The following is a 24,846-nucleotide window of genomic DNA, read 5'->3' on the forward strand; positions in this document are numbered from 1 at the left end:
CCGTCCGCGTCCCGATCACGCGTTTTGACCACCGATTGGACTAATAACCCGTCATTCAAAAAATAGACGTTCTCTCAGAAACCGTTCTTTTAAAAATCAGGATGTGAAATACATTACAACTGTATTATTTTATTGCAGTTCTAAATAAGATTTAAGTGTACAAAAGAAACTAGAAAAATCATCTCAGTGCTTGCAAATTCAATAAGTTAAATTACAAATGAGGCCTTCGTTAGCTTTAAAATCTTTATTTAAATTGACATTCAAACTTCTTTGACTGGAAGTACAAATAAATGTAAACATGGCAGCAGTAACTAAAGCAACCTCAGCAATCGAAATTCACCACCCTCTTCCATATCTGAAATGCTGCATCTCTGCACTTGAACATAATTCTCTGGAGCAGGATTGTTGAACTGGTCCTGAGATGGGGCAGATTCCAGGAACTCTGAGCTGGTGGAAGGGCCTTCACTGTTAATTTGTCTCCCAGACTCTGTACAGATGATCAGATCAGAGGTGTTCATAAAATCAGCTATGTGACCAGTGGAGTTTGGATAAGGGTAGGTCCTGTTTGGATAAGGGTAGGTCCTGTGAGGGGAATGATACAGAAATCCTTATCAGTCTCTAACCATTACACCTAGAAATAAGAGACAGTCAATGACTTTCCCATTGACAATATTGGCAGACGCGTCATGAGACACACTTCAATGGCAAATGTGTAATACGTTGTTAAAAACGGTTCAAACTAAATAAACCAGACAAACTTCCAAACTCACCCCGCTGAGTACAACTGTGGCCCAGGCACGAAGAAGGATGTGGGAAAGGAGAAATTAGGCGGAACAAAGAGGGTGTTACTGGGATACAGTTGAGCTGATGGGTACAAATGTGCAATGGTAGGCAACTGGAAGAGCGTAGAACTGGACTCTGGTGCCTGTCTTGGCATATCAATGGCTGTATTGTAGTTTGGCTGTGGGCCAGGTGTCTTGTATGCAGTTCTAGACAGCACATCACCTAAAAGTGGCACACATCATATAAAAATCAGAAGGCAAGCCCTTAACAGACCTAACTGACTTTTGTCCATTGTTGTTTTCATGGAAAAGAGCACAGAACTGTAATTAAATCAAGGCAAGTAACTAACGGCACTGGTCTATAGAGGAACTGAGCATATGGTTGGACAGTAACAGTAAGTTCAGCACAGATAAATACAGATGTCATTGCATTTTGCATTTAAAAAAATCACTTAGCAGATGTTTTGGATTTGCACGAATGTAAAAATGCATTCAATTAAAAAAGTATTCAGGAAGTGAACTAATTTCAAAAGTGCACCTTCTGAATCCTACCGAATTGTAGTAAATCTAAGCCAGAGTCCAATGTAAATGGCAATATCGGTTGTTTTCATAGCCTTGAGGTAGCCAAAACAAGACAAAGCTAAATCTTAAGCCTAACACTGGATATTGCTCAAGCTCTTACCGCAAGAGGATGATCCAACAGAGTGAGAGGTTTGCTTGAATACCGGGGCTAAACTGGCTGCTTGGGACATGTTAGGTGCTGTTATCCCAGTCACACTAGAGATGGGCGGATTTTGTCCTGCAAGACAAGTTGTGGACATTTTTGTAACCCCAAATGTCAAAACTATATCTCTATATTCTATGTCTTTAAGAGAGAAAATAAGAATTAGTCATTGATTCTTTTCAGATTACTGAGAAACTTTACTTGAACCATCTACCTTGCACATATGCTTACTGACATCTTTATAGATACTAAAATAAAAACTGTATGACATCCTAAAAGGTACATTCTTATAGGTTAAAGACTGTAACCCATATATCACTATTCAGCCTCCAGTTTGTCAGCCACCATCGCTAGTCAGTTTTTGACCATAACGCTGCTGCTAACCAGATGTTATTTGGGTAGCATACCCTTCTCAAAACACTGCTAATAACATTTCAGTGATAACGTGAGTGTGGTGGTGGTACGTGTGTCGGGCACAGCTGGAGTTTTTTCATGTGTCAGTCACCGCTGTGTTGACAGCCACGGTCTGCTATGTAAAAACATCTAGCCACTAGTGACCACAGATCAAGACTTGCAGGATGAAACATAACTGTGCATAGCTACAGATGGGGTCCCATCTCCAAATGCATGGATAAATGATATTTCCAATAAAAAGCTGTTTATAATGATGTATGCTAAGTGTATATGGAAAATGCTGCTTTTTACTTTGCTGCCAATGCAGCTAAACTTCATAAATGTTATGTGTAACACTTCATTTGAAAAGCTCATTTTAGTAGAACAAATATACGTGCCATTTGGAATAAATAATAACAAAAAGGTTAACATGAGCCTCACCATGCAGCACACAAACTGTGGTTGATCTCTCCATGCTGCTATAAATATATTATTATATATCTAGAAAAATGCTCATGTTTTACATTGTGGGTTCTTGCAGGATCTCTCTGTACCTTGCATCACTCTGGCAACTACTCTAGTATGCAAACATTGTATTACTGTGTTGTGTCACTCCTGTATCTCGGCAATTGTGATTTCACCTTCAGTTTCCATGCCCTCCGTTTCAAACACTGTCCTTAGCTGAACCACCCATGTAGTTAATCTTAGCGTGCTAATGGGTCTAGTTTTAAAAAATGGTCTGAAGACACGTCTTGCTATTAGTGCCAGCCTGAATACACAGGGGAAATAAAGTGAAACCTCAACGTTTAAGTTCTGGTTTTGTTTTTAAATCTGGCTACAGTGCAAGGCCTGTCTTTGTGTTGTCTGCTGTGTTTTGTAAATTGATGTGGGTAAACATCTGCTGAAGCAAGGAATAAATAGACGCATTGTATGCAGGAGGAATAGGATGACAGTGCTGCATACCAGGGAATGCTGGCATAGTCTGCAGCTCTGTGGCCTTGCTCCTGGTGGATGGAGGAGAGATGTAATGAGGGGCAGACCTCTGACCTCCTGTCATAGCTGAGGATGATGAGGTCTGGACACTCTCATCACTCACGCCTACATCTGCCCTTCCTGGGTCTGAGCTCTTCTTTTTCCCAGGCCGTGGCTGATAGACCCAACCTCCATTAGTAAGAAAAAGAAGGTTTAAAGGAATACTTCAACACAGACTCGTCTTTCTATTTCTTAGCCTAGTTCGAAAGCCCCATCAGTGCTCACCAGGAAATTCCTGCCTGTGGATTATTTTAAGCCTGTGGGCCTCCTCGTAGTAGGGCATCTTCTGTTCATCGGTCAGCTTGCTCCACTCTAGCCCGAGCTGGACACTGATATCTGCATTGTTGGCTCTGGGGTTGGCCCTACACAAGGCAGGACGGTGGATCCTTGCCCACACCATGAAGGCATTCATAGGTCTTTTGACATAGCCATTCTTGTCCATGTACCGCATTGTCTTCATATTACCTTGAGAGGCAAGTTGAATAAGAGTAAAAAGACCTTTATATCAAGACATTTCACACCAACTTAGACATGTTTAGTTACACCACTGATGATGAAACATCCATATTTTAAATATGTGCAGCGAGCCATACACAGTATAAATCCAAACGTCTTTAGCTAACTACCTGCAGCTAATGGAGGCTGAGTGAGGTCAAGTCCTTTGGTGCTCACTTGGACGGAGACAGGGGTTCCTTGTTGTGTAGGGAGCGGTGGAAGTGGTACTTCACTGAGTTTGACAGGCTCACCATCCATTGTGTTAAACAGCAACTTGAGATCAGGAGACATGCGGCCTGGTTTGAAGAGGACACAGGCCTCTTGACCCTGAAGTGGAAAGTCTTCAACGTCTTCCAGTGAGAAGACATTGCTTATTTTTATCGCGGAACTACTCTCTTCTTTGATTAACGGCACTGGGTCGACATCGCCATTTGCTGATAAAATTGCCTTGTTATACGGTGATTTTTCCCCTTTACACGCACTGTTTTCAGGCAAGGGTTTAGTAAGGGAAATGTTCCCATTATCTTGACTTACAGTCTTTCGCGATTGATCAAATCTCGACCTCACAGGACGTTTGTACTTTTTCAGTATGCCTTTGATATCTTTCTTTACAAAGTTTGATCGGGATTCCCCAGATTGACTTCGTTCGGCTGTCCTGAAGGTCACCCGAGGCCTCCGTGTGGGGCTCTTCTCCATTGTGGCGACCAGAGCGTCGTGATGCTCCTGATGACCGTTAACCGTTACGGAACTTCATGTACACGAGAATTTGTATTCAAACCGTCACGTGGATACGGTCTCTGAAACAATGGAACACTGAAATAACGTAAAACAATTTTCGTTCAATTAATGTAAATACATTTGGATATACTAGTAGTAATGGTTAATCGTTTATTGAATGTTTCTCGTTGGCATTTTATATCATTTATTAATTTGAGATAAAAAATTGCATTGCTGTTTGTCATAGATTGGGTAAACTAGCTAACGTTAAGTTACTCAGCTAACAGTTAACTAGCTACTTAGGGTTTGTAGCTTCACTTCACCGTTTCAGTGCACTACTGTACACATCCACGAGGGTGTGCCAAAGGACTGGTGGTTACCGGCAGAATAAGTTAACTATGTCGCGCCTCGAAACAAACCAGAACATAAAATCGTGAAAAGCAAACGCATTAAAAGTACATTCTATTTATTCATAGGTCTCTATAGTGGGATATGGGATAGGGAGCAGTGCTTTCACGGTATAACCTGGTTCCTGATACTTGCCGGTTGACTATGGCTTTCTTATTAAGATACCACATGACTATCTGAAAATGAATGGGGGGAAATGATTTCAGTCATACATAAAATTTTTATTGAATACAATCAAGTCAAAAAAATTACATTTGAAAAGAAACTATTTCGTGAAAGAGGCGCTTGATATTTCTTTCCTCTCTCATTACAAGCCCATCAGATTTCTCAACAACTGGCCCATGCCTACACCATTATCTGCACAAGTTCTGTATAATGCAAGTATTAAAATAGGAAACTAAACCCCTATAGAATAATCTCAAGAGTAATAAAATAAAGATTTGGTCATTCTGAACACAATGTCTTGATGTAGACTGTAGGGCTGTCTGTTTGAATTTGTGTACAGCAGCATATGGAACAAAAAGGTAAAGAATAACAACATAGAATATGAGAAACATAATTGAGAATTCACAATTCCTTGACTGACCGTAGCATCCCATGACAGACTCTGTAAGTGTAACACTGAGGTGATGCATTTGAAAAAGGCCTTTCAGCTCATTTCATGCATGGTAACAAATGTGAGGCTACTAACACACTGATTCAAGTAGGGACTAATCATCTTCATCACTTCCGCTTTGTACTTGTGCGACTTGTTCACTTGAAATTCATAACTGTGTGAGAGAAAGAGGTCACAAACGTAACAGCTTCCTTTACTCTCCTCAAAGCACTTGAGCAGTTCCTGCTTCCATCGATCTCCGATCCATGGACAACCCCTCGGTAGTTTGCGCGTTACGTGTTGCGCATGTCACCCCCCCGTGTCTGAAAGAGCCATTTGAGGAAGACACACCTGTTGATATTCACAATCCGTTTTCTCGCTTTCGGGTTGATGAAGTGCAAATGCATCCTCTTCGCCGTTAGGTGGCGTAGATGCTCAAAACAGACTGCTACTACATCTAAAACAGGTGCAAGTCAAAGGATTACGGCCATTGTATCAGACTTCTTAATCCAAAGACAGTAGTGAACGGAGTGGTTTAGGTGGGTTAGCGCCATACGGCAGTGCGGGTGTACAGCAGATGAGCTTGGGCGAGAACCCAAACAGGAAACATAAATTAAATGAAATAAAGGACCTGCCTGTTGTACTCCTTTGACTTTCAGTGCTTATTGTTCCCCTCATACCTTCTGAGAACTCAGTAAAACAATAATTTATATTTTTCTTCACAAAAAAAAAAAAAAAAAAAACATATTTACAAAATCAACCACTTGCAGTGTTTTAGTCACAGCATGAACAATAAATGGTGAGGTAATTCCTGATTTGAACACGGTGAGAAGCAGAGAAGAAAAAGAGCCGTTCGTCTGTGACGCTTGTTGTGTGGGGACAGACGTTTATGTTTAAATAGCCATTGGCAGACACCTTTTGTCGCCTAGAACTTGCACCTTTAATTATTACTAAAACACCTACAATTCGATCACCCCCCCTCCCCGACAGCAATCAGCAGTGAAGGAAAACAAACTGCATTGTATTCCCGTTTATCTGTTAAATTAACGACAAATGATTGAAGGGCCCAGACAGTGGCTTGTTTTGTCCGATTTGCCCATTTTGACCAGATGGTTTTCCTTCTTTTAAGATGGTGTATTTGGACCAGTTGCTTTTTTTTTTCTTTTTTTCTTTTTTTAAATATTCTGCGTCCTCGCTTGTTTTCATTTCCCAAAGTTGCCAAAGTTTGCAAAGGCATCTTGTTTAGGCTGCATCATGGCATGACCCATGCCCTGGGCCACGCCCACACCCGGCATGCTAATGCCACCAGGGAGGCCTAATCCAATGGGTCCCATGTTCACTCCCATCAGTCCCTGACTGGCAGGCATTCCTCCTATACCCATGGAGCCCAATCCCATGGTGCCTGTTGCCATTGCGGGGGGCATTGCCATGCCCATGTTCCCGCTTGCCATCATGGGGTTCATGGGCGGTTTGGAGGGCACGCCTGCGGGCTGAGCGTTGATGGCCATTCCTGCAAAGTTCTGGGCGACCAAATTGACAGGTGGTTGGACGCCTGAAAGAGCAATGACGCGTAGTTAGTAGATGGAAGATTCTCGTAGAAGCTTAAAATGTTCAATTAAATGTTATATAGCACTTTAAAGAACAGACTCTTTAGAAGTCCATATTAGAAGCGTTGTATCTAATTATCAAGCCCTTTCATGAGGTCACTTGAGTGTGACAGGACATGAGAAACATGAACCTGATGGGAGGGACTGAACTGGATAACCAAGTGAGCTTTAGTTTACACGTGCGCTCGAATGGTGGTCCGAACTGGTGCCGGGGTGCCTCACCTTGCTGCATCATGGTGTTAAGGGTAGGCTGAGCCGGTTTGGGAGGGTTCATGCCCATAGCCAGAAAGTCCAGGCTGATGTTGACGCTGGGCTCAGACCACGTGGAGGGCATCGTTCCTCCTGCCTTCGGAGCTCCCATTTGCGGGGGCAACAAAGGACCTCCTAAACTGTGCATGGGTCCTCCCAGAGTCTGGGCGGGGAAAGAGACGTTTGTTGAAATTTATATTAATTATTCTACTTTCAAGTAAAACAATATTTTTGCACTGCTTTTATAGCTGGGTGAATAGCTAGAGAAAGAGAGAGGGGGGAAAATGGAGCTCTGGTGTTGCTTTCCAAGCAAGCTAAAAGCTACCTGTGATCTAGACATGGGCATCCCTGCACTTTGGGGGCCCATGCTGAACGTCATGCTCTGGGAGGTACTGAGGCCGCTGTGGTTGGGGCCCATCAGGTCCAGGAGGTCGGCTGATGGGGGCTGGGTGGCCGGAGGTACGGGCGCGGCCGCTGAGTCACTGAAGAGGTCCGGGACGGCCACGGGCGTTGCAGAGGTGGGCGGGCTGACCGATGAGAAAGCGTTCCAGTCCCCGAACTCTCCGTTCCCAGTCGACGCTGATCCTGAAACCACAAGACCCCAAGATTCTGAAACCACAAGTTTCTTTTCTACCAGAACATCCTGCCCCCCCTGAAGAAAGCCTTGATGCAAGCACACACTTCCCCCACTTTCGTGAATGGCAGACATTCAAACAGTGGTAAAAAGGAGTCTGTGACAGGACTACTTTAAATAAAATCCTGAAAACTTTGGGCTCTAGGCATGGGGTCAGAGCAGGCCACCGACACCAAACCGCGTGCCAGTTCAGCTGCTTAGCTCAGTTAAAAGACCAAAATGTTTACAGTGGTGGTTGTTTGTGTGGCTCCCTCCACGTGACGAGGCGACACCTGCCCCCTCCGCCTTCCCTCTGGCGTGGGAGACGAGGCACGCGTGATGGGAGCCGACAGCTGTCTGTCCCCATAATGCTCAGCAGGTAGCAGCTCCATCTGGAACCTCCGTCCCTCATCAATATTTCACCCCGACCTGTGTGCCGCCGTCTGTCTGGGCGGAGAGACCCGCTCCGCATCTAGTCGAGGCCCGCAGCGGAGGGCCCCGTTCGCAGCCTTGCCCCACACGCACGTTCGGAGACACGTGTTCTTACGGGTGAGGGGAATTCTACGCGAGAGCGGCCGAAGGTTCGCACGCACCAGCAGCTGAAGGGAGACTAGCGGAGGCAGCCTGGGAGGAGAAGTCGGCGAAGCCAGCGATGAGGTCGGAGCTCCCGCCTACGGAGAGACAACGTTAGACTGCCACCTGCAAACTGTAGGTTACATTCACCCAGGTGTAGTGCAAAGAAGTGGAACACAGAATAGGGCGCAGATATTTTTAAGGACTACTGGGCATCCAATAAACAAGTGTCTGTCTGAGGATGCATGAGGAGAGACGCACACAAAACACACACGGACACACGGACACACACACACACACACACATTATTAAAAGCCAGTGTCTTTTTGAGGGATGCTGGTGGACAAGGCACAGCTGTTGGACTGCTGACAAGATAGAGAGGGACAGCAGCATCTGTGCAGCACACACACACACACACACCCAGTCACCCCCCATCTGGGCTGCTTGGACCACGCTTCGTCGACATCTTTAAATAACTTTCTCCGAAAGGTCTTAATCATTGTACCAGCTCTACAAGAGCTGCACCAACCTTTAGAATAAAGTTTAGCTCTGAGAATAAAGTCAAGGGGTATATCTTGAACAGAAAGTCGTATTCACCCAGTAGTCATGAGTGAGAGACAAAATCAACTTATATCAATTTCAGAGTTCATTGTGACCACAATGAAATTAATTCCGTTCCAATGAAGTTTGATCACAGACTACCACCCAGTTCTGTTCTCATGCTTGTACAGACAGACCAAGGGCAACACATGGAGGCCTTTAGGTGAGGCTTTTGCAGCAGAGCAGTTAAATGAGCACAACACACCATGGACGGAAGGACAGGCGGATGGCTTTACCTGCAGGCGCTGGCTGATTCGCTCCAGGATCCACCATGAACAGATCCGAAAGTCCTGTGCTAGATGACTGACTGCCTGATGTCTGGAGAGAGAGAGAGTGAGACGGAAAAAAAAATGTCAGAAAGAGTAATGTTTAGGTAACTTATCCCTCACTTCCACAAGAGGGCAGCACAGACCTAACTTTGCCATAGCCATCCACATACACCTGATGAGAACTCAGTATCCACTAATGCTAAAGTCATGATACATGTGCACAATAGACCAGCAGACAATACAAGTCTTATTTTTCACTTATAACAGCCCCTTCTGCACTGCAGAGTTGAATGTGTACAGATAGTAAGTGTTCTGGTTACACTTCCACAAAAACAAGGTTCAGCACAGTACGCTTATAAAACTGTCCTCAGCATTGTTAACCAACTGCACCCAAAGTCACAGAATCATTTGGGTATGATGGTAAACACGTAGGGATTCTCTGATTGGTTCTACATTTTACACAGACAGTAGGTCAGCCATTTCTTGTTGTCTTATACCTCGTTTGGCATTTGAATAAGTCCTGTGCCGTGTAACATTATACAAAATTATTCATCTCGTTGCATGCATGTCACATGCATTGGAGTTGTTTTGCAACAATTGGCACATATTTATGAAGAGAACCCATCACCGCCACAAAAACATGCTGGCCTCGATTTCCACAGCAACACTTGTGGGTGCAAGAAAGAAATAAATAAATAAAAAGAGACAAAACAACATAACTGGTCTCAGGAGTCTGTAGCGAGCATTAGTAACTGGTTGGCCCCGCAGTCGTGGGCAGTGGCGAACAGACTGAGGCTACCTTTGCGCTGTCTTCGTCCGGACTGCCCTTGTCGCCCGTGTAATGTGCGGCTGCGCCCAAGTCCACCGTTTTGGAGGGAACCCCGCCCCGCTTGCGGGTGGCGCTGCTGCCAGTGGCGGTGCTCTCGGAGGCCTGAGAGAGCTGCACGCTCTTGACCGACAGCGACTCGTCCTCGTCCTTGAACTCCGATTTGGCCGGTCGGCCGTTCTGCGACGCTCCGCCCTCCTCGTTGTCGCTGCAGACAGGAGGCCATTAAAACGTTGCGCTCGCTCTGGGACAAAAACGCACCTGTTCCTTTCGTTAAATGTCTAGAACCTTCGTCGAGATACTCTTTCTAAGTGACATGTAACAAATGTCAAAACGGCGATATTTTTGCTTTTTTTTTTTATATGCGTTGGTACTATTCTGACTGTTTTTCTGACCACTCATTTAAAAACCTTACCTTGATGAAATAATTAAGACCATCAGAGCTTTACGTTACACAAAAAACCCCCCAAAAACACACACCTGATCTGGTCAGGCGAATCCTCCCTTTCCTTCTTGCGGAACTTGTTAATGGTGTCGTCAATGGTGCTACCGATCTTATCACTGATCTCGCCGAGCTTCTCGCTGAAAGGGAATCCACCTTTGCTCTTCTCCCAGTCCTCTTCCCACTTGCTTTTAGACTCGGAGTCAAAGCGCTCTCCCGCTAACGACACAGAGGGCAAAAGAAACAGCAGCTCAAAACTGGTCAAAGCTTACTCAGAAACAAACAGAGCAAATACCAAGTGCTAAGCATGAAGGGTTCTAGTTTTGGAATATCAACAACCAGAAGCAGAATAAAAGTCCTCTATGAACATTGTTAGGGCAAATATGTTAAAAGGCCTTTTTGTTCATTACATTGTGCATTTTTTATTTAATTTCCCTCATGAAAGTTCTCCACAATAAGTGGAGCCACCACATGTGGAGCTTCTCACATGGCTAAGGACAGCTGAATGCATCTGGAGAAGATAACCAGCTGCCTTGAACTGCCTACATGGCCTAACGGAAAAACATGATTGGCTAACACTGCTTGATTGACAGGGACAAGAGAACCAATCCCCAGTGGGACTCCCAGCCATGGCTGACCCTGCCACTTAGGAGCCCCATTTATGCACTTTTAAAGGTCAAAATAAGTGACCTTTGGAGAGAAAAAAATCGTAAAATAACCCAAAGTACATAACGCTTCAAATTTGAGCAAAATTGTCATGGAAATGAATTCCATTAAATTATAGGTGAAAAACTAGTCAAAACATCTACTCTGTAGTAGTTGACGTCCTAGGAGACCTAAATCAATTCTGAATGTGGCATCACTAACTGACAAATTGCAACTCTGGTTTGACTAATCAAGTGAGAAATCAATGCGGAAAATCACAGGTGACAGAAAGAGAAGAAAATTGGGCAAGAAAACAAAAGCACAAACTCGTAGTGCAACTTCCGATGCTAATGACATGACGAGACAGCACGCTCACTTGATTAGACAGATCTAAGAGAAGACAAATTCTATAAAAAAGTGGAGTGATGATTATTTTCTACAGAAACATAATTACAAGCCTGACAAAAGATCCAGTTGAGACAAGATAAAATAAGATTCCTCTGAAATCAAACATTTCTTAAAAAAAAACAAAAAAAAAAAAAAACAAAAAAAACTCCCAAAAAACAAAAAAGGATCAAACATGCAGGGGGAAGTCTGATGGGAATACGTGGGAAGGCAGCCCTTCAGAGGACGCAATACTGATCCCTGGGGGACTCCTGCAGCATAGGAACCAATAATACTTGATTCCAGGTAAGTCTCAAAAGTCTACGCAGAAGCCGACATGACAGTTGACATCTGCTCTTCACCCTCACTTACAGTTACTCTGTCTAAAGCCTCCCATGCTGTCCGATGACACGCCAATGTATTTGTCCTTGTTCTTCTTGGCTTTTTTCCGCTCCTCCCGTAACTTGTCGTCGTCCTGGACAAACTCCACCATTTCTTTGACCTTCTGCCGCACATTAATGCCCTGGTCTTTCCCATTCTCATCTAGGATGGAAAAGGGTATTAAATCACATTGCGCTGCATGTTTGTTTTCTGGTTAGAGGACAGAGCATTGCATGGACATCAAATTGGAAATCAAATAACACTGTTAAAACGAAAAAAAGGACAGACCTCTAAGTTCCAAAATGACACTGCTATGACCTTAGCAACCTTAATGAACAGTGCACATGGATGTATGAAAGCAATCTTATAAGGCTTGGTATCTTAAATTAATGGAGTGGATGAAACGAAATGGAGATCGTTATACTATCCTACTACACATTTCTCCAACCTCTCCAATGCACATTTTTAGAGATTTTTGCATTTTCCAGATGCATTTTTCATGTGTTTCAGTGTGAAAACATTTGGCCAACGCTCCAGGCTATAACAAAATGACTGCAACTAGTTATACTGCACTCCCCATCTACAGAGAAGTTCAAGTCTTATTTGGAAAAAATAAAACTTCATATATAATATAATTCATGCCGAAAATATCTCATGCTGGTACACATTTAATGTGTATACATTTCCTTTTTCAATAATAGTTCCTGTAAGTATTTTTACATTTATATATGCTGCATAGAGCAGATCATTTTCAGAAGGATATATTAAAATATAAAAATGTGTACATATAAAAAGTGTTAAATGTAGAAAACATATATTCCTGTTTGACCAGAGCTGACCAGCTGGACCCCTCTCAAACAGCTGGGACTCACCAACAAATTCAGTCTCTTGGGTATTCCTAAGAATGACTGCCTTTCTTGCTATGGCAAAATCTAGCCATTTTGAACTTTGCCTAGCCCTGTAGCTCATGTCAAAACCAGACTCACCTACGAAATGATAATTTTCCAGTGAACGGAGGTCATAGATGTGTTCTCTGGCACTCGTGACCACCCGCTCTGATCCGTTTCTTATGAGGTATGCTAGAAGTAGTAAGGCCTGGCCAAAGTATGCAAAACAGGAATTGTGAAAGGTCAGTAAAATACCTGCATCTGAATTAACCCCCTTTGAACTATGAGACAAGTAAAAAAATATATTATTCCATTTCATAATACATTTACAGCACCACTCTACATCCAGACTGAATCCAAATCACACTGGGCAGCATTACCTTATAAACTCTCCTCCAGTTCTTCTTGTTGTCTTTTAGCATTCTGGTCCAGAGCATGTTCATTACCTCAGGGAACTGCTCATACATGAATGTGGATCTGTATGATAGAAGGAAATACTGATGAATTAACTAGTTTTACTGCTAGATTTCCAATGAGCAGAGCGTAACTGAAAAAACTGCCCTAGCTTTGGTGCCTTATTAAACTTTGAACAAGTTTATCTACTTTCTAAATTTGTGTGAGGCCATGCAAATGTGAAACAGCCTACATATAAAAAAATCCTACAACAAACATGAAGCAATAAGTATCAGACTAGGGCAGAAGTTGAGTCTACGCAAATACGTTTAAAAACGTGGATGGATGATGGAATTCTACATAGCACATCTCACAATATATAACAAACAATAAATATAAATAATACATCTCACACTCTAGTGGGGTCATGATGTGACGGAGTTAAGAAAACTGATCAGCATTACTTTTACCAAGAGTATTTATGTTTCTTGAAACATGGCAGTGATATGAACATGGAAATAATCTAAAACACCCATACATTCTTTTGGAATGTCTCAGACTTTTGTAAATTTTAGTAATAATATTTCAGCCTTCTGGGACCAATATTGCACTAACGATTAACAAACGATATGATATGCAACCTTAAACCAACATCCTTTCTGGTGAAATCCTTTGCACAAAATCAGGGATGGAATTCGTAGACAAGTCACCAAATGTCTGACAGCTCTATGGGATGTGTTCTGGAACAGAGAGCTTACTTGGCAATTTCGCCCATGAGCTGACCAGAGGGGCCCCAAGGGTCATCGTTGGTGGCTTCCCGAACCTTGGACTCTATCTCCGAGTAGTTCATCACCACGTTGGTGCTGGGGGGAGGGGCAGAATAGAAAAACCACACGAGCATCATGTCTTAATTCAATCAAAACCACAGACGAAAACTAATGAAAAAAATCACTTCAATTAAGCTCACAATTAGATGCATGAATGTTTCACTTGGCACATGGTGATCTATGGGGGGTGTTGGGACTCTCGTGAACAGGTCACTCTCAATTTGCCTCACGATTTTGGAATTGAGGAGCGTCAATGGTCTGCCAAGGTTTAATCATGTTCAGATGAATTCCCAAATGAAAACCTCTGATGATCTTGTTCGGTGTAGCACATACCAAGCAATCATAAGACATTCAACCAATTTCTGTGGAAGGATGAGCTCCTTCCCAGACTCAACCTGTCAGTCAAAGACAAAATGGCAGGAAACAGCTGGGAAGCGAAGCCAAGATTATAGATTCAAAAACACATAAAATCAAGTCGTCAAACCCCATAAACAGATGAGCAAAGTAAAAAGCTCAAGTCAGCCTTTACATGCCCCTTGCTTGAGGTTACCTAGAAATGGAGGTGGTGGGAGGGGGTGGGGTGGGTGGCAGACTGTAAAACTAGTGAACATTTAGATAAAAGTAAAGCAAAAATGAAATTAATACTTAAAACAAATCTTAAGTCTATGAGTAGTTTGTGATAGACCTGATTACGAGTCTTCCAGGTTAGGAGAATACTGAAAACAAATATTGTAAATAGAAGTATGACTGAAAAGACAAGGGGATAATGCCAAACCTATAAGAATGCTAAGTGAATTATGTCAAAGTAACTGGCCCAAACCATCAATTCAGTTCTTTTTGAATTCTCAAGCACAATAAAAGTACTCCTAAAGTACTCAAACACTATTAAAACATTAGACACCAAGATCAACATTCTTGCATGTCATGTACATATATTTCTAGTTTATAGCCTTACACTAAAGAAAGACATGAATTGTCCAGAAAGTCTAGACATATTTAATAGATCTACAAAAAGAGAAGCCCACAACCTATAAAAGCCAACAATAAATACCTTTGTCAGACAGATCCAGAACAGCAGAACAGAACCTCTGCTAGGCAAGGCCAGGAATAGAATTATCTCAGTGTGTATACACACACACACACACACACACACACACACACACTCTGAGGTTGAGTCTTAGCAAAGATGTTTAATAATAGGAATCAACATGACAGTACTGTGATCAGAATATGGCTGGATGATGTGGCCAAAAATGCTACATATCACATCTCACAATATATATATATATATATATATATATACACACATATAAATAAAATCACATGGTAAAAATGGGCAAATGTCCAAGTTAAAACGACACCACGGCACACAGCTGTCTGCCACCACCCTTGGAGCTGAGATGAGCGTTAAAGAATGCTAGCTTGCTCAGCAGCTGCTAGCACTTTGCGTTAATCATCACTAATGTCATTTAGATCGAAAACATGAATTCTTCCTCCACTTTCGCCATCCCATGGGTAAAAAAAAAAAAGAAGGGGTGGAACGGGAAATCAAACTTCTGGAAGTCATTACGTGACCTTGTGGTGTTGGATAGTGTGTGAACAACAACCATCAAATGGAAAGCAAGAGTTTGGTATAAAATGACCACCGTAGCAGGTGGCTCAGCTGGAAGCGTGCAGCTTGGTTTTGATTGGTTGGCCCCTCATCACCAGTCAGAGAATGGAGCGAGGTGGTCCGATTTGGCATGTAGGGGTGATATAGGAGAATCCAAACATTAAAAAATGAAAACAAGCCGTCGTTTACTACGCTGGCGAGGGGAGCTGAGGACTTGGAACAAAGTAGTGAGAAAAGGAGGTTCATGCACCATTCAAGCAACCCCCAGCAACTCTGGGCTTGGACGGGACTCACCCAAGGAAATTCTTCACTTAAGGGATGAGCAAATACAACATGTTCAAGTTTTCAAAGGCAAAACCACAAAATTGGAGGGCAAATCTGCTGGAAGACAAAGTTGCGTACATAGCCTTCATGTCTGAATGTTTAATCCAATTCTGTGGCAGCTGGCAAAGAACACTGGCTAGATTGAACAAGACTGTTCCAGTAAGTCTATTTACTGCATAAACTAGATGCAAACTTCTTTGCCATTCTTATTCTTTTCCCCCCCTAGTGTCATGAAACCCAACACCAAGCAATCCCTGCAGTTTCACCACAATTTTCAATATGGAAGACTTTCATGGACATAGGTTCAGAGGTTCAGTCTGTGAACCTCAGAAACCTCAGCTTTTAACAGTCCACAGAAGGAGAACAAGCTCAACCAGGGCATCTTCATGGACAGACAACAAGTTCACAAAAGAACGGAGGCCTATACAGCCCTACTTCAAGATGATGTAAGGCTCAGTGTGTCCATTAATAAAGCCGTGGGCAGCTGGGTTTTTTTCTGTAGACAGCATGGAGGTTATGGATGGCAAAGAAGCGGAAGGAGAAGCTATGTAGCATATTGGAGGCTCCGCAGAGAAATGTGAAGGGCCCTTGCTGTTCTTTCAACATCGCTGTAACAGTGACACTGCTGACACAGTTTCATGTGATTTCACGCGACTGCTAGATTGCTTGGCTGGGAAATATCCCAGCATTTTGCTCCAGAAATGCAGCAATATCACTACAGCGATTGCTTACATCTTTTTTGGAGCTTTTCCCGCCTTTAACAATTTTACAACCATTACCAAATGGTTTACTGACACGGAACATTTTCTAGCGTTCGTACAAAAGTTTCAGTCCTAAATTCCAAGTCTGCTAAATATTCCAAAGATTTTTCAGCTAGTCACAACGTAAACAAGCTGGTTAAAAGCCTGCTGGACTCTGCCTCAACACAAACAAACCCTTTGTGGTGCAGTGGGGCTAGGCTATCCACCAGCAGCAGATTACCATAACAGTGAGGTTTTACAGTAAAAAAAAAAAAACAAAAAAACAAAAAGCTAGCGCACGAAGGGGTGGCACACAACGCTGCTCAGAAGTGTGTGAGAGCGAGAGAGGGGAGTGTGGCAAAGCAGGCCCAAGATTACAAGGGAAATCTCAGGCAACTGAATAATGAATGATGGTGGTTTATGAAAACGGGCGGCCTGAACAGCAGCCACGTGGAAACACGTTCCACATACTCCCTCTCACACAAACAGACAGACAGAGAGAGAGAGATAACTGTGTACTGTGCAGCAGGTTCCACTAGAATATTCAATGTGCTGGAGAGACAAAAGGCAGAGAGGGAGCTTTCTTTCTGGCAAAGGGACACAGACAGGTGTAGGGCCAGCTCGCCACCCTGTACGCTCTCCTGTTTCTTTGTTCCATGGGTCTTCTGGATTATTTTTTTGCCTCCCCACCAGCAGAGGTGGGTAAGCTTGCTCAGGCATTCACTATAGACCAGAGGCCTACAAAGAGGCCTCTATATGGCACACTTAAAAGCATCGGGAGTGGCGCCAGGCTCTCTGCTCCACCACCACTGAATGAAAGAAATATTAACATTAATATAAAAAATAAAGGTTAAAAAAAAAAAAAAAAAAAAAAAAAAGACAGAGACTACCTGGAGTGTTTGAGGAAAGTATGGGCTCGTGTGAAGCCTCCAGACGAGGCGAGGACGTGGCCGGTGAAGATGGTGATCAGTCCGATGGAGACGGAAAGAGAGCGCTCGCTAACACAGACGGAGAGACGAAGATCAAACAGCACGGACGCGTTTTGGGTGGGTGGGTGGGGGTGGATAACTCCCAAAGGGGAAGGGAGATGGTCTCCTTTAAAAGTTTGAGCACTTCTGAATACATCTGAAAATGGATTGTATATCCAAGTCTGGTGCGTGATGAAAATGAACGAAGGACTGTGCATTCTGCAACATTCTGTAATTTTATCAGGAACTCGATACAGCAAAGGCATGAGACAAAGATGTGATTCCATAAACCAACATTTATTTTCAGGAATATTGCATCCTGAAACTGCCATGACGAATTAATTTGACATTTAACTATATGCAGGGCCAAATCGACCCTAGGAATGATTGAACATGAAAGTTACTTTAACACATCCCTATATTTCTACATTTTCAGATAAAAGAGCTCTGCATTACTCTAGTTTTAATACAAACATATATTTGTGCCATTAGATCTGGTGTTTTATAGAATGCTACAAAATACATGTTTATCGACAAGGTCCAAGAATGATACAGATGATCAGTGTACGTTCATAAGGTACACCAATTTATTTAAGTGAAAGTAACTAGTTAGTTTAGGCCAAAGAAGGAGCTACAAAAATGCCAGAAGAAAAAGAAAGACAAATGTATGGCTTAACAATAAACCATTTAGTTTAGTTTCAGCAATGATTGCTAGAAAGTTCAAAAATGTACAAGGGCCTCATTCTAAAATATACTTTAATCACGCTATTGTGTTTGTAGATCAAAGAACATTTCAAATGAAAATGAAATTAAAATTAAAACAAATCCTTTCATATTGATACAAGAGACTTTAGTCTTGCAGAGAGACAAGGATGCAGTAATTAACTACAGGTGATGTAATTTCAGGCATCCTTTTATGCAAGGCTATAGTATAACACACTGTAAATAACCAATCACAGAAATGTCACCTCAACACAGAAAACCAAAACCCTATGCACCCTTAATACTGACCATATCTCCCATCTATGTGTGCCAGTTAGCATAATTCCTTCCTGCTGTATGCAGGAAATATATAAAGACAAATCTTCCTGAGCCTGAGTTTAGAGTCCCGACAATGGCAGTCACACCAACTTCTCTTCCCTACCGTCTGGGAAGAGGTAGCACAGTATTCTGGGCACCTTACAGCCAGACAGTGCCACACTGTCACCAATGCAATCAGACTCCTCAACCCCCAGAGACCGACAACAAATAACAAACTCTGCATTCCACTTAACAATACTGTGTTCATAAATTGGAGTACTGGCTGTTATCTCAGTGACTTCTATATTCTATAAACCTCTATTAAAATATCACACTATGGTGCACCTCTTGCAGATCCACCCACTTGGTGTCGTGTCACTGGTTGGTGTTGCCCTACATGTTTTCTGAATTTCATATGTATTGTTTACACGCATGTTCTTCTTTTGCGTTGCATAAAGGTCCTGGAATAATGTTATTCTGTTCCATTATTCGTATACAGCCAAAATGACAATAAAAAGCCTCTTGACTCAACCTGACAAGTCAAAGAGTTTCCATCCCAGTGTCATCAGATTGTGACTGGACTATGAATGGTGTAAAGGAATGGAAGAAAAGACCTCTTCCCTTAAAGCCTCCTAGATCAGTCCGAGCCAGCCGTATCAATAACGCCCAGTATTCAGGTGGATTCATGCATATCTAAGAGGAGCACGGGTGTCGTCAGCCACGGCATCCATTACAGTAACCTGACTGTAGGACTTGTTCTGTGCAAGAGGCTTCCATCAGAACATGGCCAATGAAGAGGAAACATGAGTATAAATTCAGGGGTAATGGCAACGTCGAGCAACTGCACCGTAAGCGTTTATGTTGACTAAAAGTGTACTCTATGCCTCTAGACATGGATTCATTTGTAAGAATGGGAATCTCAGCCAGTCTGTACATTTTCCTTAGCAAAGGCTTTCATTTATGTTAGTGTGAATGGCCCTAAATATCATCATTCATTACACCATTACATTACTTTTTTTTTTTTATGCCCAACTATGAAGCTCGACCCAACTTGCAACAAACACAGCATTGTAGCTGAATAAGTCGAGAGAAAAAGTATGATGGCGAATTAGAGGTTCACTTTAGGTTCATAGTCCAGACAGATAACTTTATCAATCACCTTACACAGACACTTAACTAAATTCAAGTGGTTCTCTATCCTTAAAAATAAACAAAGGACCATTCTGGAAAGGGACATTATTGTTCTATTCAGAATGATCTTTTTGTTTTCCAAGAACGTTCTTTAAGTCAGACAAAGGCATGAATGAACCTTTCAGTGGAGGAAAGTGAATATACCTGGGAACACCAGTAACTGGTACCCCAGACTCACAGTAGGTTACGGCTTACCTTAAAGTGTACGACTGAATGAACGATTCTTCCATGGCTCACTTTAAAACGTAACTAATGCGTTTTTTTCTTGAATTAAATTTGTTTAAAAGGCAAGAGCAGCCTACAACACCCACAGCTTTCCTTACTACAGCGAATCACTGGTCATCACACATACTGCCCCAAACGTCTGTGCTCATAGCTGTCTTTGGGTGTTGTCTTCACAGCTGAATAGCGTACTTACAAATGATTCTGTCAAATGACAGGCTTCTGTGTATTGGGTAGTATGTTTGTAGAGATTAATCAGACCACTGTGCAAAGCACAGCATCATCCACAACTTGAATACTATGCTATTATACCAATAGACTCCTAACATTGTTTTAATCCCTCCACTCTAGCTACAGGAATGTCTCAAAAGTTTTATTCTACTATATTTATATAAGCTCCAGTGTTCACTCACCCTGTAGATGACACCAAAAAACTTATGTCAGTTAAAATTCCTCTTCTATATGTTTCTTTTAATTCTTTTAAGCTGGAAGAAAGGTTAGATTCGTGAAATACTTCTGGTCAAACAGAATACTGAAATACCATGCACCCTTCGTGTTGTTTATTGTTGACTTTGTGTGTTCTTTCAGGAGAAGCCAAAACATTTTAAAGTACAATGAGTAAAGAGGTCTTTACATGACTTCTGTCATGAAACGTGTCTTCATTTGTATGCTTTGTGTAGAAACTGCTGCAAACATTTGCGTTTAACTGAACAATGAGATCAATCAGTGCTACACATGATGTTCACAACAGCCGGGTGGCAGCCCAGTCAATGTAACGGGTCAAAACAACACGGGCCTTATCCGGCCAGGACACACTGGACCTCCACCATTCCTCTCATACCTACTAGTACGTGTCTTTAGACGGAAGGGTGTCGATATCAAAATAAAAGCTAAGTTTAAATGAAACTGTAAATATGTGGCATTTTTGGGCGGCACGGCTACGCCGACGAGTGTAGCTAGGTTAGCTTAGCTGGCTAGTTGGGTTAGCCAACTAACGTTATACTAGCTGATAGCATTAGCACTAATTACAATATCGCCATAGTTCCACTCTCACATTTAATTGCTAATGCTTACTTTTAAATAGCATCCCAGAACAAAGAGATGTAAAGCAATGAACTATAAATTATACACTGATTATATTGAATATATACTAAAGAAACGATGGCAAGCTTGTCAGCTGGGGACGTGACGTCACGAGCTAGCGTAGCGGCTCCCTCGTCTGCAGAAGTAAAACGGGCCTTGAAATAGGACCAGCATACTCACGCTTTATCCACCAACTCCCTGACTTTCCACATATTCAGCATCTTGGCGCTCTAGAGGGGGCTCTTCGCCTCAATGACGCTCGGTCCAATCCGTCAGAAAAGCACAGATGGACTAGGATATCTGTTAACAAAAACAGAATCCCCCCGACCCCTTCTGCCTTTCCACGGTGCTAAGCGTAGCCCCACACACGGCTAAGCGAGTTGCCTCGGAGACGCACACCGTGCGTCACGAGGGTGCGGAAGTGCGGTGCATGTTTGCCTTGGCAACCTGGGAAATGTAGTTCTCACTCCAAGGCTAGCGGTTGACTTCAAGATACATTAGTCGATTAAATCATTATGAATACACGAAAGCTGATGAAATCACCGTGAATATAAGCAGGCAGGAAGAGCGACAGAGTACTTTGTTTATACTTTAAAATTTTGTGTTGCAACAGCAATGTACATAAATTACAAGACTAAAATGGACTGCAACAATACTGTGCAAAATCGTAATAAAATATATTAAACAATTAATAAAATAGGTACAATGCAAAGTAAAATTTAAAAGAAAAAAGTAAAAAGAATTGTTTGAAGACATCCCATTATTACACCTCAACTCTATTTGGCTAAGAAAACATGGGAAAGTAAAATACATAAATAGAAACCACTGTGCTGCCAAAAACATTACAAAAACATAGTAAATGTAGAATTAGCACAACATTTTAAGAAAATTTGAAATATGTTTATGTAAACATGATCTGTATAATGCCTTGAACAGCTTGAACTTTACATAACCAGTTAAGAGGACCAGTAAGTAATATTATGCGTGAACCACCTTCAGAGAAATATTTAACCTAATATTTAGCTGCATCAAACTAATGACACCAACTAGCTAACACCGATGGTGAATTGTAAGCTCATGTCAGCTAACAAAGTTGCATACTGGCTCATGTCAAATTCACAATGTGAACTAAAGCAGCACTTTGTCTACAAGAGAAGTATTTTAAGTGTTTATAGGTTTACAATTTCAATATGAAGAGGCTGAATTTCCTCCTGCTCAACACCACATATCAGGGCCAAATGCTAACACCATCAGCAGCCGTCTCAGAGAGAGAGAGAGAGAGAGAGAGAGAGAGAGAGAGAGAGAGTGATAGAAAGAATGCAATGGTATGCCATCTTGATTTGCCAAGTAGAATAAATAAATTCATCTTTGAGGGGGAGAGAAGTGTTGTAGACCTCTTCTGATGCTTAGCATTTATCTAGGCTTCTGCATACAAGCACTCCCTCCCTGAGATAATTACTACCACGCGGTTCCCTTTTGCTAACTGAAATGAACTATTATTGATAAACAGACTACCTCATCACTCAGAGTGAAGCCATGACATCAGTAATGCTGTATAACTGCAGTTGAACCCCGCAGGACACTGTACAAAACATGAACAAAATTTTGATTTCATAGGTGGGGGGACACACAAATGTCTTGATAACTGGGGCGCGGGGTTTACCAAAACCGGCTTTTGAAAAAAGTGGAGAGGACTTGCAGGGACTGCAAGTTATTTATTGAATGTTTAGTAATGCACTCACATTAACACTCTAACTTCAACTGGTTGACGAAGTGACAGAAAAAACAAAAACATTTTAACTGCTTTGTATTACATGATCATATTGAAAAGTTATAATAAGCACTTTTCAAAACTTCTTAAAAGCTAACAACATCATTCCATAAATGTTGACCCTTTACCTCTAGTCAGTGTCTGTACTATAAAAAGTTCCCATCAAAAGATAATGCATATTTCCAGTTCACCTTTCAACAAGAACACAAAAACCTTACTACTGCAGTCAACAACAACACAAAAACCCCCACAATACCACTGTGATCCCTGACAGCCTAAATACAAAATGGCAGACGAGGAACTCTCTCTCCACTTTGCGAGCGTGCATTTCTTACAGCACTCTGGCATCTTGATTCCATCACACTTGCCTCGGTGACGGACAGAGCGCATCAGCACAGGATGTGGTGATGGCTTCCTGATGTCAGCTCCGATTCGAGGCCCATTTCTCAAGAGTCCCGTGTCATGTTACCGCCACGTGTGAACCCAATGAAACGCTGAGATTTTCCGGACAGGATCAGCCGGGGGAAGATACAGGCATCCTCCCGCATAAACATGTATAATGAATAAATCAGGAGCTGGGCAACGACGGAGCAAACGACAAAGAAAGGCAAGGAGAGCCTTGAGCGAAGACAAAAAGGCAACAAGAGTCCGTGCTTAATGTCCACGGTGTCGCCGTGCCCGCGGGAGTCAGCAGATTCCTGAGCCTGATTGAAGAGACCACTCAGGAGCCATCCGATCCGTCTGACGTCCAGGACCATCAGCGATTGACAGCTGAGTGTCCCTCCCCTCCATCCCTCCTTTTTTCTTTCCAAGACCTGCTGATAAAGTATTCCAGAGTGGTGCAGCCATTGGGAGAGGGGTTAAGTGGTAAACGATGTCCCTCTGAAGCACTTAGGCTGAGCACCACTGGCCTGCGGGAGGGACGGCTGAGGCATGTTAGAGGCCAGTGCATCCAGGCTGGAGATGGTCACACCGCCTGACACAGCACCTCCGTCACCCTTCTATTAAGACCCACCTCTTCAGGTCTAGGCCTGACCACGTATTTCAGGATAATTAGCCAACTGTCATTCATTAGTAAACTATACTTCCTGTGGTGGTTAGCGTGGGACTAGGATTATCCCATGTTTATCTGTGGCTGTGCTCCACAACAGCAAATGTTCACGGTGTGTAACATTTGCTGCTGTGTATTTGTATTGCTTTTGAACCTTCCATGTACTCATGTGTTTGAAGTACTCATGAATAGTAGTCATATAACCGAAGTATTCATGAACAGTACTCATATAACTGAAGTACTCATGAATAGTATTCATATAACCGAAGTACTCATGAACAGTACTCATATAACTGAAGTACTCATGAATAGTGCTCATATATCTGAAGTACTTATGAATAGTACTCATATACCTGAAGTACTCATGAATAGTACTTATATACCTGAAGTACTCATGAATAGTACTCATATAACTGAAATACTCATGAATTGTACTCATATACCTTAAGTACTCATATAACTGAAGTGAAATATGCTCGTTACTCATGAATCCTACCACTGACTCACACAACTGTATTCATAGGTAATTATTGTTGGGATCAATTTTCTGGTTCCATTGAGATACTTCAGTAATTTAATTGAAATTGGATTTAAAATCCCTCAAGTGTTAATTACCAAAGAGATTCATGAGTAATGAAGTCTATTAAATTTCACTGCAGTCGACGACATAAGAAACTAAATGTTATTTTGTTGGATTTGGCTTAATTAAATGATGTAGAGAGGTTGCAATGACCGTGCAGTGGGAATAATTAAAAGGATGTATTTTAGGTAATTTCATATTTTATTGATATTTCTTTTATGTTTCTTATTTGCAGCCATGCCATAGCATTGCTGTCATTTACTAGTTTGTTTGCTTTATTTCTTTGAATTTAAATGAAAATTATTTACCTTTAGAATGCATATTATGAGACATATCAGTTGTCTTGTTTTTTTGCTTTACACCCAATGGCAATTATTTATTATTAACCACTGTATATCTATGTATTGGCAGTGGTATATATTTACATGTTCATTTGTGGTAT

The 24,846-nt window shown here is 42.1% G+C and overlaps 2 protein-coding genes across 4 annotated transcripts; both read right to left on the reverse strand.

The window, feature by feature from the left end:
• Positions 1–229: 229 nt before the first annotated feature.
• LOC143481573 (transcription factor SOX-30-like) lies at positions 230–4,208 on the reverse strand. The gene is made up of 6 exons (XM_076979624.1): positions 3,558–4,208; positions 3,157–3,396; positions 2,863–3,060; positions 1,465–1,581; positions 771–1,005; positions 230–582 (listed from the first exon to the last, which is right to left on the reverse strand). The coding sequence occupies exons 1-6, from the start codon at positions 4,120–4,122 to the stop codon at positions 312–314; spliced, it is 1,626 nt and encodes a 541-aa protein (XP_076835739.1). The 5' UTR covers positions 4,123–4,208; the 3' UTR covers positions 230–311.
• Positions 4,209–6,245: 2,037 nt separating this feature from the next.
• On the reverse strand, positions 6,246–21,397 carry clint1b (clathrin interactor 1b). Of its 3 annotated transcripts, XM_076979622.1 has the most exons (13): positions 21,183–21,395; positions 13,983–14,100; positions 13,774–13,878; positions 13,003–13,099; positions 12,722–12,830; positions 11,727–11,897; positions 10,364–10,544; positions 9,857–10,091; positions 9,025–9,106; positions 8,209–8,286; positions 7,328–7,587; positions 6,976–7,165; positions 6,246–6,698 (listed from the first exon to the last, which is right to left on the reverse strand). In XM_076979622.1, exons 3-13 carry the CDS (start codon positions 13,863–13,865, stop codon positions 6,349–6,351), a joined length of 1,845 nt encoding a protein of 614 aa, XP_076835737.1. In that variant the 5' UTR covers positions 13,866–13,878; positions 13,983–14,100; positions 21,183–21,395; the 3' UTR covers positions 6,246–6,348. The 3 variants fall into 3 exon arrangements, with proteins under 3 accessions (XP_076835737.1, XP_076835736.1, XP_076835738.1); XM_076979621.1 differs by lacking the exon at positions 13,983–14,100 and having other exon boundaries at positions 21,183–21,397; XM_076979623.1 differs by lacking the exons at positions 8,209–8,286; positions 13,983–14,100 and having other exon boundaries at positions 21,183–21,397.
• Between the last annotated feature and the right edge of the window lie 3,449 nt (positions 21,398–24,846).

Source organism: Brachyhypopomus gauderio, chromosome 18, assembly GCF_052324685.1.
Source record: "Brachyhypopomus gauderio isolate BG-103 chromosome 18, BGAUD_0.2, whole genome shotgun sequence".
NCBI lineage: Eukaryota > Metazoa > Chordata > Actinopteri > Gymnotiformes > Hypopomidae > Brachyhypopomus > Brachyhypopomus gauderio.